Genomic DNA, 16402 nt, shown 5'->3' with positions numbered 1-16402 from the left:
TCACTGACAGGTGCACAGGGACAGCGGGGGGGGGGGGTAGATCAGGCATCTGGGGAGAGAACCCAGGAGTCCTGCCTCCCCCCCCCCCGCCCCCGGCCTCTTGGCTGTGCTTGGGAATGCGAAACATGGAGTCTGAATTACCCCACTTGTCAGCCCAGCCCCGCCCCCGCCCCGAGCTCTGCCTGGTGCCCCTCTCTCCCACCCCACAGCCCCTGCCCCCCTGCCCTGGGCTCCCCCCCCCCCCCGGCTATGTTTGTCTCCCCTCTGACAGCTGCAGCGGCTCGGGTTACCCTGACATTTCAGCCCCGGCATCCCTGGAACAATGGACTTCGAGGTGTCTATTCTTTCCCCCACCCCCACCTCCTGGCCTCCTTGTTGCGGGCACTGCTGCAGGGAAGCTCGCAGCACTGGGTTCCCCAGCTCACAGCACCGGGGTCCCCTCACTGGGGGTACTGTTGTGGGGAAGCTCGCAGCACCCCTGCCCCCAAAATCTGTTTGGTCATGTCCCCCTATTTCTATTAATAGGATTCCCCCCCTCCCCCGGGAATTTTCTGATGACATCACCAGTGTGTCACACCCCTTCTGACCAATCATGTGGGAGGGAGCTGGGGGCCCAGTGTCCAGTTCCCCCTAATAAATCCCCCCCCAGTGCAGACAGTGACTGTGCGGAGCCCTGAACCGACTGCCCATCCCGAGGTACCAGGGCGGGGAGGGGGGGCCTGCAGGGTGGGGGCACTGGGGATCCCCCATTGGGGGCATCTTGGGGGACCTATGGTCAGAGACAGAACTGCCATAGACCCCTGCACCCCATCACCCTGACTCCCAATCCTTCCCCTGAATGCTCCCCACAACCGGCCCTCAAACTCCCCAAACCTGTCCCCAAACTCCCCCATCCCCCCAAACCAGCCCCTCAAACTTCCCCCATCCCCCCAAACCAGCCCCTCAAACTTCCCCCATCCTCCCAATCTTCCCCCAAATTTCCCCAGCCCCCCAAACCAGCCCCTCAAACTTCCCCCATCCTCCCAATCTTCCCCCAAACTCCCCATCCCCCCAAGCTCCCCCATCCTCCCAATCTTCCCCTCAAACTCCCCCATTCCCCCAAACCAGCCCCTCAAACTTCCCCCATCCTCCCAATCTTCCCCCAAACTCCCCCATCACCCCAAACCTGCCCCCAAACTCCCCCATCCCCCCAAACCAGCCCCTCAAACTTCCCCATCCTCCCAATCTTCCCCCAAACTCCCCCATCCCCCCAAACCAGCCCCTCAAACTCCCCCATCCCCCCAAACCTGCCCACAAACTCCCCAAACCTGCCTCCAAATTGCCACATCCCCCAAACTTGCCCTAAACTCCTCCCAACCTTCCAAACCTGCCCCCAAACTCACCCCCACACCCACCAGGCCGGGGTCATGAGGGATGGCTGAGGCAGGAGATAGCTGGAGCGTGGGGAGCGGCATGGAGGGAGGTAGGGGTGCAGGGTTGGCTGCGGTAGGGCGCAGGGGGCCTGGGTGGGAGGAGCAGGGGGGCAGAGGTGGCTGGAGCGGGGGGCTGTGGGCCGGGGGAGCAGGGTGGCTGGCTTGGGGATGCAGGGCGACTAAGGGGGGGCTGCGGGGAGCGCTGGGGTGGGCACACGGAGGGCAGCCGCCCCACAGGCCCAGGGAGCCGAGCGACTGCTTCTTCCCACCACTGAGGCCCTGCAGAGTCAGCTGAGGCCGGGACGCTCAGCACAGGAGTGACAGCTGCTGGGGGGCGGGGCGGGGGGGGGGGGCTGGCAGAGGGGCAGACGCCGGCAGCTTGGCCCCCCGCCCACATTGTTATCTGCAGACACAGAGACACAAATGCCGGAGGAGACAATAGCTGCCAGACCCCAAAATAGCCATGACCTTTCAGCAGCTGCTGCCCCTCCCCCCGCGCACCCCTAGCCCTAAGGGCACCCCAAGGACAGCCCAGACCCCCCCACCCCCAAGATCAGGCCTCGGCCGCTGCCCCTCAGGGCTGGGGCTGGCATGGGGCTGCGGGGCAGGGGCAGGGACGTTAAATATCGGTTCATTGACTAATCAATTCCCCTTGCGGGCCAGCTGCCAGTCACCCGGTGCTGCTGCCTCTGATACAGAGGCAGCAGTGCAGGTAGCAGCAACCCTTCTCTGGGGGGGGGGGAGGTGTCTGAAGTTGGGGGGGCAGGGCTGGGCCAGCAGGGGCTGTGGGTCATGAGTGCGGGCACCGGCAGGGCTGGGGCAGGGCAGGGCAGGCAGGGGCTGGGAGTCGGGCGTGAGGGGCACGGGCAGGACTCGGGGGGCGGTGGATACATTACAGCGCTCATGCAGGTTCCAGCCCTCCCCCCAATCGCCAACCCACTTCCCAGCATGCTTTGCTCCTGAATCTTCTGCTCCTAAACGCCGCCCCCCCCCAAAGTGCGAATTTGTCTATTTCTCTCCCCCCAGGTGAACTCCACCAGCCCCCGCCATGTCTGACGCTGAAGAAGTGGAGTATGAGGAGTAAGAGAACGGCCCCCCACCCCCACCCCTGAGCCAGCCACCCCTGGGGCCGGGCAGGAGATGACGCCCCCTAGAGGAGACAGACCCCGCGCCCCATTGCTTGCCCCCCTGAGCCAGCCAGTCCCTGCCCTGGAACCGGGTGGGGCTGGCGCCCCCTAGAGGAGAAAGGTCTGTGGTCTAGGGCCGGGTGGGAGCCAGCGCCCCCTGGAGGGGAACAGCACCATGCACCATGTGCCATTCCCCACCCCCCTGAGCCAACCAGGCCCTGTCCTGGGGCCGAATTAGTTCAGGCTGCCCTGTGGGTCAGTGGGGGGGGGAAGAGGAAAAGGGGGCAGGTTCCTGGCCTGCAGCAGCCCTGGATGGGTCGGGACCCAAGCCAGGTGCTGGGTACACTAATGAGCAACAAGCTTTTCTTTCTCTCTCTCCCCCCCCCCTCTCCTTTTCTCCCCAGGGAGCAGCAAGAAGGTAGGTGGCGCACACACACGCGCGCACACACACACACACACACGTCACACTGGGCACCAGGCACTCCTCCCACGATCCCCCGACCTCTTGCTTCCTATTAGGGCAAAAGTCCAATCTAGTCTTGTTAATCATCCAAACGTAGCCAATCTATGGTTGAATTCCTGTGTTACTTGCCTCATTGGGAGGTGTGTTATAGACTAAGGGTCAATGACAGGGAAGTATCACAGGAATTTAATCATTGATTGGCCACTAATTATTTCCAGTACCAAATGGTGAAACATTTACTTCTTTTTAGATGTTAATATTGAAATATTCATTGGTGGGGATACGTATGAACAATAACAAATAGTTTAAATATTACATAAATAGTTTAGAATTCCAATAGCTAATAATTACAATCAATAAAGCAGGTAACTTAATTATTATACCCAATTGAAATATGTACATAGTCCACGAGAAGTGGTTACTGAATACGATCTATAGTAAATCGTTAATAAAACGATTATTTAAAGATTTACTATTTAAATATTTAATGATAGTGAGGTAATTACTGCCCAGGATAAATGTACAATAATTTAATTATTCTCCACAGATTTTAACAGCTAATTATTTAATGGCCAATGGCTGACAGTTATCAATAACAAATGGTTAAGAATGTATTATATACATTTTAAATATTTTAAATATCAATATCAACTATAAATCATAATGGTTAATCATTTAGTTGCATGCTTTGTGTTCAATAACAGATGGCTAATCAATAAAAGTGATTCATTTACATACAGATTTGATATTCAGATGTTCACTGATCGGTCTCAATAATCAATTATACATTATTACTAATATATTAAATGCAGATTTGAATGGTTAAGGACTGGAATTTAATCATTACCATCAATCAGAAATTATTTAGTAGTAAGTAGCCACACTTGCTACTTTCCCTTAAAGGATCTTCATTATGGGTGTTATTAATTGTTCCTTGAGTTTTATGGCTATTCGTGTGACTCACAACTTATGGCTGCCCCATATGGACTTTTGGCACCTTGGCAGGGGTTGGGTTTTGGGTGAATCTTTCTTAGACTCCTCCAACTCCCCTTTAATTTGTAAATTTTTGTCTTAAGATAAGTATTGGTAGGGCCTTCCTTCTGAAAGGGAAAGTCACCACCCCATGTATTCTTTTGGGGGCTCTACCCATTATCAGCCCTCCCCTCCCCAAACAGCAAGGCAAAGTGGCTTCCTTAGATCCCCTTTAATTTTGTCAATTTCTGTCCGCAGACAAGCCTTCTTAAAGGGCAAGTCCGTGTGGCTGTCCTTTCATAGATTTTAGCTGCTTTTTTGAATGAAATCAGATTGGGGAGGGAGGGGCTTAATCCCCGGGTCCACTTTAAATAATCCCATTTGTGTCTGAAGACAAATATTCTATCGGTCTGGCCCCAGCACAGTGGGGAGCGGGAAGGGTGTGGGGGTGGGGGGCTGGAGGCAGAGCAGGGTGTGGGGGTGGAGAGCGGGTATCTGGGGATGGGTGGATGGGGGGGGGGAATGGAGCAGGGGGAGGGATGGAGGATCCCTGCTCCCCCCTCTCCCCGTCTGTCTCTGTTTTCCACCCTGCACAGAGCAGGCAGCCACAGGGGAGGGGACAGAGCCACCGGCTTCCTGGAGGGGCTATCGCAGCTTCGGGGAGATCCTGCGAGGCCTAGTTCCCCCGCCCCATAACCCTCCTGCCCCCTAGCTCCTGCCCCAACCCGCTGCACCCTCCCCGGCCCCAGCTCACAACTCCCTCCTAGACCCTGCACCTCCCCTCCTCCCAGGCCTGCACCCCGATCCCCTGCCCCAGGTCACCCCCCTTCACTCCCGCTCCGACCCCCCACCTCCTGCACCCCAGTCCCATACCCCGAGCTCCCTTCTGTACCCGCCCTCCCTCCCAGACCCCACACCCCTCCATAGAAAAGTGCGGCCTTCGCCCACTGACCGAAGCCTTGGAATGGGGCTGCCCATTAGCAATTATTGCCCGTCCCTGTTCTTGCTAATCCCAAAGGATCGGACTCCATCCCTCCTCCGAGCATGTTTCACATCTGGCGCCAAACGCAGGCTCCTGGCTAGACCTTCATTGGTAACTCTGAGCACGAGGAAGCAAAGGAACAAGAAAGCGCCAATGGCTTTCCCTGGTCACAGCTCCAGCTCCTAGTGCCGAGGGCTGCGAGTTTATAAATGTCTCTCTGGGATCGAGCCGATGGACTATAGCCCTAGAGACAGCTCCGGGGCAGAGCGACTTCCCTGGTAATCCAGGCGTCTGCCTGGAGACCTTGGTCCTACAGCCCGGTTAAAATGTAAGTGGCTCTGAGACAACAGGGTCAGGCCCGAAGGTTCCTTTGCAGCTGAAGCCAGGTGGAACGGCAGGTTTCGAGAGATGAGGACGGTTCCATTATTCCACCGCGGATCAGATTTTCTCTCTGAATTGCTAGCAAACAGCGAGGGAACATTAGGGGACAGGTATGGGAGGCAGCATATACATGCTAACTCGAGCCTGCCGGTTGTTGTCAGGAGACAGAGACACATTTAGCAATGGCCCTTTGAGTCTCCATCAATGCAGGCAAATGGGCGAAAGATTTGAGGCTATGCAACATGACTCCAATACCCGTCTACCAGAAACGGCCCTGTTCACCATGACTGTGCCCTTTCGAAACGTCCTTAACGTCGTCTTCCGCATCAGCCATATCACTGCTGACTGTTCAACCTTCGCTGGTCCAGCACAGCATCCCCACAATTGTCTGCCCCCCAAATCTTCCCCCCCAGACAACTTATTCCCCCCTGAGATCTGCCCCGAGATCTGCCCCCACAGAGCCCAGCACTAATGCTGCTTTCTTTTTTCTTTCTTTCTCTCTTTTTTTCTTTCTTTCCTTGAAGAAGAGGAGCAGGCCGAGGAGGAGGAAGGTGAGACGGATGCAGCATGCACCCTGTGTCACAGAGACCCCCCCTTCTTCCTTCTAGGTCATCAGAAGCAGAGACCTCCCAGCCCCAGCTGTTGTCTGGAACAAGCAACTTGATGGGAGCAGCGGCTAAGGGTAGAATGGGGGGCTGGGAGCCAGGACTCCTGGGTTCTTGCCCAGCCTCTGGGAGTGGAACTGGGAGTGGGTGGAGCCAGGACTCCTGGGTTCTGTTCCCATCACGTTAGCTCTCTTGTCCATGTTAATTTTTCTCTTCACAGGCGCCTTCCCCTCTGGTTTGTCGGCTGAAGGGTTTTCTCTTCCCCGCGTGGCTGGAGGGGGGCGGGAGGGGAGCAGCCGTGGGCAGTTCAGCCAGGGTGGGGGCAGTGTGGAGGATGCCTGTGGTAGAGCCAGGCATGTTCCTGACCTGGCCTCCCCCACCCCGGCACTGGGTCACTGCAGGGCCCTTCTCCCTCTCCCCACTGCATCATTCAGGGCCCTCTCCCCTCCCCCCACTGCATCACTGCAGGGCCCCTCTCCTCTCCCCCCACCGCATCACTGCAGGGTCCCTCTCCCTCCCCCCAACCCATCACTGCAGGGCCCCTCTCCCCTCCCCCCACTGCATCACTGCAGGGCCCCTCTCCCTCCCCCCAACCCATCACTGCAGGGCCCCTCTCCCTCCCCCCAACCCATCACTGCAGGGCCCCTCTCCCCTCCCCCCACCGCATCACTGCAGGGCCCCTCTCCCCTCCCCCCACCGCATCACTGCAGGGCCCCTCTCCCCTCCCCCCACCGCATCACTGCAGGGCCCCTCTTCCCTCCCCCCACCGCATCACTGCAGGGCCCCTCTCTCCTCCCCCCACTGCATCACTGCAGGGCCCCTCTTCCCTCCCCCCACCGCATCACTGCAGGGCCCCTCTCCCCTCCCCCCACCGCATCACTGCAGGGCCCCTCTTCCCTCCCCCCACCGCATCACTGCAGGGCCCCTCTCCCCTCCCCCCACCGCATCACTGCAGGGCCCCTCTTCCCTCCCCCCACCGCATCACTGCAGGGCCCCTCTCCCCTCCCCCCACTGCATCATTCAGGGCCCCTCTCCGCTCCCCCCAACCCATCACTGCAGGGCCCCTCTCCGCTCCCCCCAACCCATCACTGCAGGGCCCTTCTCCCTCCCCCCACCGCATCACTGCAGGGCCCTTTGCCCCTGCTTTACTTCCCCTCCCCTCCCATTGTGAATGTGTTGGGGGCACACTGTGATCTCACCCTGAGAAGGGAATGGGCAGGAACACTGGAGGGGGCCGGAGGGGGCAGGCTCCCCCCACTAACAAGTAACAGGATTTAACTGGCTCCCACCCAGGCTGTCTTGGTTTAACCGGCTCTCCGTTTCTCTCCCGCGCTCGCTCCCCCACCCCCTCTCCTCTCCCCCACTCTTCCCTCCCTCCCCCACTCCTCCCCCCATGGCTGTGTGCAGTGTCTGAGGAGCCCCAGCCAGCTGCAGAGCCAGGTATTTTCCTGCTTCGCTTCCTTCTTGGAGAAATACCCCAGAGATGGGGGTCGCGGGGGGCACCCCCTGCCAGCCTGGCCACTGCTGGGGATGGGCAGAGCAGGGCGGGGCCCCACACCCCATGCCCCACACCCGGGGATGGCTGGCTGGCTGGATACGGAGAGTGAGGGTAGATGGATGCATACGGGGGAGGGTGAGTGGATGGGTGGATACGGAGGTGGATGGCTGGATGGACGAATGGATACAAGAGTGGATGGATGGATGGATGGATGGATGGATGGATACAGGATGGATGGACAGACAGGTGGATGGATGGACAGACAGGTGGATGGATGGATACAGGATGGATGGACAGACAGGTGGATGGATGGATGGATGGATGGATACAGGATGGATGGACAGACAGGTGGATGGATGGATGGATGGATGGATACAGGATGGGTGGACAGACAGGTGGATGGATGGACAGACAGGTGGATGGATGGATACAGGATGGATGGACAGACAGGTGGATGGATGGATGGATGGATACAGGATGGATGGATGGATACAGGATGGATGGACAGACAGGTGGATGGATGGATGGATGGATGGATGGATACAGGATGGGTGGACAGACAGGTGGATGGATGGACAGACAGGTGGATGGATGGATACAGGATGGATGGACAGACAGGTGGATGGATGGATGGATGGATACAGGATGGATGGACAGACAGGTGGATGGATGGATGGATGGATGGATGGATGGATGGATGGATACAGGATGGATGGACAGACAGGTGGATGGATGGATGGATGGATGGATGGATGGATGGATACAGGATGGATGGACAGACAGGTGGGTGGATGGATGGATGGATGGATGGATACAGGATGGATGGACAGACAGGTGGGTGGATGGATGGATGGATGGATACAGGATGGATGGACAGACAGGTGGATGGATGGATGGATGGATGGATGGATGGATACAGGATGGATGGACAGACAGGTGGATGGATGGATGGATGGATGGAGGGATGGATACAGGATGGATGGACAGACAGGTGGATGGATGGATGGATGGATGGATACAGGATGGATGGACAGACAGGTGGATGGATGGATGGATGGATGGATGGATGGAGGGATGGATACAGGATGGATGGACAGACAGGTGGATGGATGGATGGATGGATGGATGGATACAGGATGGATGGACAGACAGGTGGATGGATGGATGGATGGATGGATGGATGGATGGATGGATACAGGATGGATACAGGATGGATGGACAGACAGGTGGATGGATGGATGGATGGATGGAGGGATGGATACAGGATGGATGGACAGACAGGTGGACAGACAGGTGGATGGATGGATGGATGGATGGATGGATGGATACAGGATGGATGGACAGACAGGTGGATGGATGGATGGATGGATGGATGGATGGATACAGGATGGATGGACAGACAGGTGGATGGATGGATGGATGGATGGATGGATGGATGGATGGACAGACAGGTGGATGGATGGATGGATGGATGGATGGAGGGATGGATACAGGATGGATGGACAGACAGGTGGATGGATGGATGGATGGATGGATACAGGATGGATGGACAGACAGGTGGATGGATGGATGGATGGATGGATGGATGGACAGACAGGTGGATGGATGGATGGATGGATGGATGGAGGGATGGATACAGGATGGATGGACAGACAGGTGGATGGATGGATGGATGGATGGATACAGGATGGATGGACAGACAGGTGGATGGATGGATGGAGGGATGGACGGATACAGGAGCGGATGGACCGGGTGGCTGGAGACACAGTTACACTGGCATGGAGCGATGGCGCCACCTAGCGGCCGAGGTCGCTGCACCAATGACTGTGCCCGGCCCGGCCCGACCCGCCCTCGCTCTGCCCAGCCCAGGGCGGCCCCGCCGTACGTTTCTCTATATATCTCAGCCCGCGGGGGCGGGGCGCTTCCCGTGCTGGGCTGCGATATATACATGGGCTCCCGTGAACCCCGCGTGCGTGGCCGGCGCTGCATGCGTCCCCGTGCATGGGTGGCGAGTGTGCTCCCATGTATCCGTGCCGAGTCGGGTGCGCAGCCCGGGCGGGACTGAAGAACGTACCTGTACGCCCAGCGGCCGTATGGGGTACAGTTCGGTTCCCCGGTGCATGGCCAGGACCCAAATATACATTCACGGGGCTCTGTTGTTGCAAGGGAAGGTCTGTGCTCAGCTTCCCCTGGGACCAATCTGGAGTCACCCTGTTTGAAATGGGCATGGAACAGGGTACTCGTATCATCCCCCAGGACAATCGGGAGTCACTCCTGTTTGCAGTGGGGACAGGGAAGGGTTCTGGTCTTACCCCCCAGGTCAATCCGGAGTCACTCCTGTTTGCAGTGGGGACAGGGAAGGGTTCTGGTCTTACTCCCCAGGTCAATCCGGAGTCACTCCTGTTTGCAGTGGGGACAGGGAAGGGTTCTGGTCTTACTCCCCAGGTCAATCTGGAGTCACTCCTGTTTGCAGTGGGGACAGGGAAGGGTTCTGGTCTTACTCCCCAGGTCAATCTGGAGTCACTCCTGTTTGCAGTGGGGACAGGGAAGGGTTCTGGTCTTACTCCCCAGGTCAATCTGGAGTCTCTCCTGTTTGCAGCGGACCTGGGTTCTAATCTCAGCTTCTCCAGGACAATCTGGAATCACTCCCGTTTGCAGTGGGGATGGGTCACGTCTCCCAAATCTGGAGTCACTGGAGAGAGGGCTGCAGGGGAGGGCGGGGCGGGTGGGGTGCTGAATGTATATGAGCCTCTGTCCATACAGAGACCAACAGCTGCAGTTTGCTCGCTTCTAAAACTACTCACGAGATACAAGGTCTGGGTCCCCTGGGGGGGGGGGAATGTTCAGCCCCCCCCCAAAATACCTTCCATTGGAAGGACTTTTTTGCCCCCCTACAGCCTCCTCCATCTTTGCCCTCCTCCAAATCCTTTGTGGCTATTTCCGGTGCTGCTCCCTGCTCCTGCCCTTGCAGCTCCCCAGACCTGATGGATTTTCTCCTTCTCCTCAGGGATGCATTTTTCTTCCTCTGTTCCCCCCCTCTCTGGTTTTATTTAACAGCCCGGTTTGCTCCCCGCGCCGTGTCCCCGCCCCCCCCCCCCCCAATTCTCATCCCGCCCTCGTGAAGGCGCTCAGCTGCAGACAGGCAGAGTATCGGGGCCTTTCTTGCTACAAGGGTTTTGGGGTGTCCCCCCCCAGCCCCCTGCAAGCTGTTTCCCTCCCTCTAATAGTGTTTTTCTTGTTCTCTTGACAGAAGAGGAGCGTCCCAAACCCAGGTAACTGGGGTACCCATGGGGGGTCAGATAGGGGATCCCTGCTTCCTTTTATCCCTGGGGTGCAGCTAGCACCCAAGAAATCAGAGCAGAATATGCCACAGTCTGGACAGAAGTGCTGTCCCCCAAGTGACTGTGTACCCAGCCCCTGTGCTCCACCCCAGAGGGGCCGCATTGCAGTACCGGGTGTGGGGGCCCTGTGTACCCAGCCCCTGCACTCCACCCCAGAGGGGCCGCATTGCAGTACCGGGTGTAGGAGTCCTGTGTACCCAGCCCCTGCGCTCCACCCCAGAGGGGCCGCATTGCAGTACCGGGTGTAGGAGTCCTGTGTACCCAGCCCCTGTGCTCCACCCCAGAGGGGCCGCATTGCAGTACCGGGTGTAGGAGTCCTGTGTACCCAGCCCCTGTGCTCCGCCCCAGAGGGGCCGCATTGCAGTACCGGGTGTAGGAGTCCTGTGTACCCAGCCCCTGTGCTCCGCCCCAGAGGGGCCGCATTGCAGTACCGGGTGTAGGAGTCCTGTGTACCCAGCCCCTGTGCTCCACCCCAGAGGGGCCGCATTGCAGTACCGGGTGTAGGAGTCCTGTGTACCCAGCCCCTGTGCTCCACCCCAGAGGGGCCGCATTGCAGTACCGGGTGTGGGGGCCCTGTGCACCCAGCCCCTGTGCTCTGCCCCAGAGGGGCCACATTGCAGTACCGGGTGTAGGGGTCCTGTGTACCCAGCCCCTGTGCTCCACCCTAGAGGGGCCGCATTGCAGTACCGGGTGTGGGGGCCCTGTGTACCCAGCCCCTGTGCTCCACCCTAGAGGGGCCGCATTGCAGTACCGGGTGTGGGGGCCCTGTGTACCCAGCCCCTGTGCTCTGCCCCAGAGGGGCCACATTGCAGTACCGGGTGTAGGGGTCCTGTGTACCCAGCCCCTGTGCTCCACCCCAGAGGGGCCGCATTGCAGTACCGGGTGTAGGAGTCCTGTGTACCCAGCCCCTGCGCTCCACCCCAGAGGGGCCGCATTGCAGTACCGGGTGTGGGGGCCCTGTGCACCCAGCCCCTGTGCTCCACCCCAGAGGGGCCGCATTGCAGTACCGGGTGTAGGAGTCCTGTGCACCCAGCCCCTGTGCTCCACCCCAGAGGGGCCGCATTGCAGTACCGGGTGTAGGAGTCCTGTGTACCCAGCCCCTGTGCTCCACCCCAGAGGGGCCGCATTGCAGTACCGGGTGTGGGGGCCCTGTGCACCCAGCCCCTGTGCTCCACCCCAGAGGGGCCGCATTGCAGTACCGGGTGTAGGAGTCCTGTGCACCCAGCCCCTGTGCTCCACCCCAGAGGGGCCGCATTGCAGTACCGGGTGTAGGAGTCCTGTGTACCCAGCCCCTGTGCTCCACCCCAGAGGGGCCGCATTGCAGTACCGGGTGTGGGGGCCCTGTGTACCCAGCCCCTGTGCTCCACCCCAGAGGGGCTGCATTGCAGTACCGGGTGTAGGAGTCCTGTGCACCCAGCCCCTGTGCTCCACCCCAGAGGGGCTGCATTGCAGCATTGGGTGTGGGGGCCCTGTGTACCGAGGCCCCATGCTGCACCCAGAGGGGCTGCACCTCAGGGAGCAGCGAGGGGATCTGAGCTTGTAGCTGTTGTAATATTCCAAGCGTGAACCCCTTTCCTCCTTGTCATGTTTCCTATTCCTCCCCCTTCCCCCCCAGCAGGCCGGTGGTTCCCCAACTGGCCCCCCCGAAGATCCCCGATGGAGAGAGAGTGGACTTTGATGTGAGTGCTGCAAGAGAGCCCCCACTGGGCTGCAGGGGGCAGGATGGGGAGTCACTGGGGGTGCCCTGCCCTGGCAGTCAGTGCTGGCCCAAATAATGCAGGGGCGCTGGGCTGCAGGGGGCGGGGGCTCAACAGGGCGTGCTGGCCTGGGGAGAATGGGGGGCCAGCAGGAGGTGCTCTCCCCGCTCGGGCCAGCCCAGCTGATGCGGTCCCTCCCCCCAGGATATTCACCGCAAGCGCATGGAGAAGGACCTGTTGGAGCTGCAGACACTCATCGACGTGCACTTTGACCAGCGCAAGAAGGAGGAGGAGGAGCTCATCGGCCTGATGGAGAGGATTGTGGGTGCCAGGGAGAGTGGGGAGCACAGTGGGTACATGGGGGGGCCACTGTGTGTCCCGGGGGATACGAGGGGCAGGCAGGGGAACCGTGAGGGCGTAGGGCGCAGCATGGGGCGTGCCAGGTGGGTGGTGGATACGAGGGGCATGCCAGGTGGGTGGCTGGGGTGTGCAGGGCATGCCAGGCGGGTGTCAAGTCCAAGGGGTGTGCCAGGCGGGGTCAGCTGTGAGGGGCGTGCCAGGCGGGTGGTGGATACGAGGGGCATGCCAGGTGGGTGGCTGGGGTGTGCAGAGCATGCCAGGCGGGTGTCAAGTCCAAGGGGTGTGCCAGGCGGGGTCAGGTGTGAGGGGCATGCCAGGCGGGTGGTGGGCATGTGGGGTGAATGGCAGATGCGTGGGGCATGCCAGGCAATTGTGGGGAAGAGGCAGGGTAGGTCGGGGGCACTGTGGGTGGCCGACCACCCTGACCCAGGCCGGGCCCCTGGCAGGAGCGCCGGCGAGCGGAACGGAATGAGCAGGTGCGGTTCCGGACGGAGAAGGAGCGAGAACGCCAGGCCAAGCTAGCGGTGAGTCCTCCCAGCTGCCCTGGCCTGGTGGGGGAGCATCCGCTCCCATCTGTGCCCTCCATCGCTGACAGCTCCCCCCCATGCAGGAAGAGAAGCTGCGGAAGGAGGAGGAGGAGGCCAAGAAACGGGCCGAAGACGACGCCAAGAAGAAGAAGGTTCTGTCCACCATGCCTCATTTCGGCGGCTATCTGGTCAAGGTGAGCGGGGTGGGGACACTGCAGGGGGCTGCAGCCCCAGAGAGCGGGGGGCTCTGGAGTCAAGGCTGTCCCCAGGGCTGCAGTGGGGGGTATGGTCTAGAAATCACCAGCCGCCCCACCCCAGAAGCAGCTGCATGGAAGCGCCAGGCGAGCAGTCCCCGCAGAACCAGCCCTTGTGCCCCACACCAGAGAGGCCACGTCCCGGTGCCGGGCCAAGGGCCCCCCTGCACCCAGCCCCCACCCCAGAAGGGCTGCCTCTAGAGGGAGCCTGTGTTGACATGTGTCCCCCCCCCCGTGCCGTTCGCCAGGCCGAGCAGAAGCGGGGCAAGCGGCAGACCGGGAGGGAGATGAAGAACCGGATCTTGGCCGAGCGACGGAGGCCCCTAAACATCGAAAGCATGAGGGAGGATGAGCTGAGGTACCAGGGAGCGGGAGGGGGGGCACCAGGGGACTTCATTTCCCATGATGCTCTGTGCTTGGTTCCTATTTCCCAGCATCCCCTGGGCTTAGCCGCTGTTGCTGCCTTGGGCATCTAGGCTACCCTTTCCCATGATGCACTGCACTTAGCCCCCCCCCCCCATTTCCCATGATCCCCTGGGGTTATCCAGTATTGCTACCTTGGCCCTCTATGCCCCTATTTCCCATGATGCTCTGCAGCATGTTTCTGTTTCCCATGATGAGCCTTTGGGGTTCACCAGCTGATTGCTACGTTGGTCATTGGTGTCCATTTCCCAAGGTGCTCTGCCCTTTCCTCCCATGATCCCCTGGGATTGGCCGGCACCGCGCCCTTGGCCGTCCACGCGCCGCTTTCCCCCGCTGCCCTGGTATCAGCCAGCACCGCGCCCTTGGCCGTCCACACGCCGCTTTCCCCCGCTGCCCTGGTATCAGCCGGCACCGCGCCCTTGGCCATCCACACGCCGCTTTCCCCCGCTGCCCTGGTATCAGCCGGCACCGCGCCCTTGGCCGTCCACACGCCGCTTTCCCCCGCTGCCCTGGTATCAGCCGGCACCGCGCCCTTGGCCGTCCACGCGCCGCTTTCCCCCGCTGCCCTGGTATCAGCCGGCACCGCGCCCTTGGCCGTCCACACGCCGCTTTCCCCCGCTGCCCTGGTATCAGCCGGCACCGCGCCCTTGGCCGTCCACACGCCGCTTTCCCCCGCTGCCCTGGTATCAGCCGGCACCGCGCCCTTGGCCGTCCACACGCCGCTTTCCCCCGCTGCCCTGGTATCAGCCGGCACCGCGCCCTTGGCCGTCCACGCGCCGCTTTCCCCCGCTGCCCTGGTATCAGCCGGCACCGCGCCCTTGGCCGTCCACACGCCGCTTTCCCCCGCTGCCCTGATATCAGCCAGCACCGCGCCCTTGGCCGTCCACGCGCCGCTTTCCCCCACTGCCCTGGTATCAGCCGGCACCGCGCCCTTGGCCGTCCACGCGCCGCTTTCCCCCGCTGCCCTGGTATCAGCCAGCACCGCGCCCTTGGCCATCCACACGCCGCTTTCCCCCGCTGCCCTGGTATCAGCCAGCACCGCGCCCTTGGCCATCCACACGCCGCTTTCCCCCACTGCCCTGGTATCAGCCAGCACCGCGCCCTTGGCCGTCCACGCGCCGCTTTCCCCCGCTGCCCTGGTATCAGCCAGCACCGCGCCCTTGGCCGTCCACGCGCCGCTTTCCCCCGCTGCCCTGGTATCAGCCAGCACCGCGCCCTTGGCCATCCACACGCCGCTTTCCCCCGCTGCCCTGGTATCAGCCAGCACCGCGCCCTTGGCCGTCCACGCGCCGCTTTCCCCCACTGCCCTGGTATCGGCTGGTCCAGGACACCCTGGCGCTGTGCGCGCTGCTTTCCCATTGCGTTCTGGGCACGAGGGGCTCTGACCAGCTCCCCTCCCCGATCCCGACGTGTCTCCCTCTGGCCCTGCAGGGAGAAGGCCAAGGAGCTGCACGAGTGGATCCACCAGCTGGAGTCAGAGAAGTTTGACCTCATGGAGAAACTCAAGTACCAGAAATACGAGGTGAGGGAAGCGGGGCTGGTCCTGCCGGGCTGGGGATGGGGGGGAAATTGGGGCAGCTGGGTAATAACCCGCTTCCTCCCCCCCCAGATCAACGTCCTTTACAACCGCATCAGCCATGCCCAGAAGTTGTGAGTAGCCTCCCTTGCCTCGGGTCTGGGCCAGAGACTGACCCCCAGCCCCCTCATCGCTGGTCCCCAGGGGGGACGGGGGCACTGGGATCCGGGGGGGAGGGGCATAGAGGGCTGGGGGGGAAGGGACGGGGGGGCGGGACCCCGGGGGGCGGGGCACAGGGGGAAGGGCCGGGGGGGGTCGGGATCCGGGGGGGGAGGGGCACAGGGGGAAGGGCCGGGGGGGGCCGGGATCCGGGGGGGGAGGGGCACAGGGGGCAGGGCCGGGGGGGTCGGGATCCGGGGGGGGAGGGGCACAGGGGGCAGGGCCGGGGGGGTCGGGATCCTGGGGGGGAGGGGCACAGGGGGAAGAGCCGGGGGGGGTCGGGATCCGGGGGGGGAGGGGCACAGGGGGCAGGGCCGGGGGGGGCCGGGATCCCGGGGGGCGGGGCCAAGGGCGCTGGCTCGTGTCTCACCCTCCCCCCTTTTCTCCCGCAGCAAGAAGGGGGCGCCCAAGGGCCGCCTGGGCGGACGCTGGAAATGAGCCCGGAGCCGACCCCCCCCCCCGCGCCCACGTGGGCGGACCCCGCCCCCCAATAAAGCGGCCCCGCCCCCCGCAGTCGTAGCCTCCGCGTGGTTTGTGTCGGGGGGGGGGGGGAGCGGGACACAGCCCCGCCTCCGAAACATTGAGGGGGCGGGGGCTGTGTGAGCCCCGCCCACAAGGGGAGGAG

General features: G+C 61.3%; 1 protein-coding gene across 2 annotated transcripts; it reads left to right on the top strand.

Annotated features, from left to right (window-relative positions):
* The first annotated feature begins 4962 nt into the window (after positions 1–4962).
* Positions 4963–16290, top strand: TNNT1 (troponin T1, slow skeletal type). 2 transcript variants are annotated; one of them, XM_075917474.2, is made up of 11 exons: positions 4963–5888; positions 7350–7382; positions 10691–10712; positions 12397–12460; positions 12683–12799; positions 13285–13362; positions 13449–13559; positions 13868–13977; positions 15474–15564; positions 15652–15692; positions 16170–16290. In XM_075917474.2, exons 5-11 carry the CDS (start codon positions 12701–12703, stop codon positions 16213–16215), a joined length of 576 nt encoding a protein of 191 aa, XP_075773589.1. In that variant the 5' UTR covers positions 4963–5888; positions 7350–7382; positions 10691–10712; positions 12397–12460; positions 12683–12700; the 3' UTR covers positions 16216–16290. The 2 variants fall into 2 exon arrangements, with proteins under 2 accessions (XP_075773589.1, XP_075773588.1); XM_075917473.2 differs by lacking the exon at positions 7350–7382.
* The last annotated feature ends 112 nt before the right edge of the window (positions 16291–16402 follow it).

This window comes from Pelodiscus sinensis, chromosome 18 (genome assembly GCF_052426305.1).
Source record: "Pelodiscus sinensis isolate ZL-2025 chromosome 18, ASM5242630v1, whole genome shotgun sequence".
Lineage (NCBI taxonomy): Eukaryota > Metazoa > Chordata > Testudines > Trionychidae > Pelodiscus > Pelodiscus sinensis.
Note: the sequence above shows the minus strand (reverse complement) of the source record. Positions and strands in the feature narration are given on the sequence as shown.

What these genes read in the sequence shown, in the direction of transcription:
- TNNT1 (XM_075917473.2), top strand. Translation starts at nt 12,701, where the DNA reads ATGGAGAAGGACCTGTTGGAGCTGCAGACACTCATCGACGTGCACTTT. An exon ending in TCAAGTACCAGAAATACGAG is followed by an intron (nt 15,565 to 15,651) that starts GTGAGGGAAGCG and finishes CTCCCCCCCCAG; the next exon opens with ATCAACGTCCTTTACAACCG. An exon ending in ATCAGCCATGCCCAGAAGTT is followed by an intron (nt 15,693 to 16,169) that starts GTGAGTAGCCTC and finishes TTTCTCCCGCAG; the next exon opens with CAAGAAGGGGGCGCCCAAGG.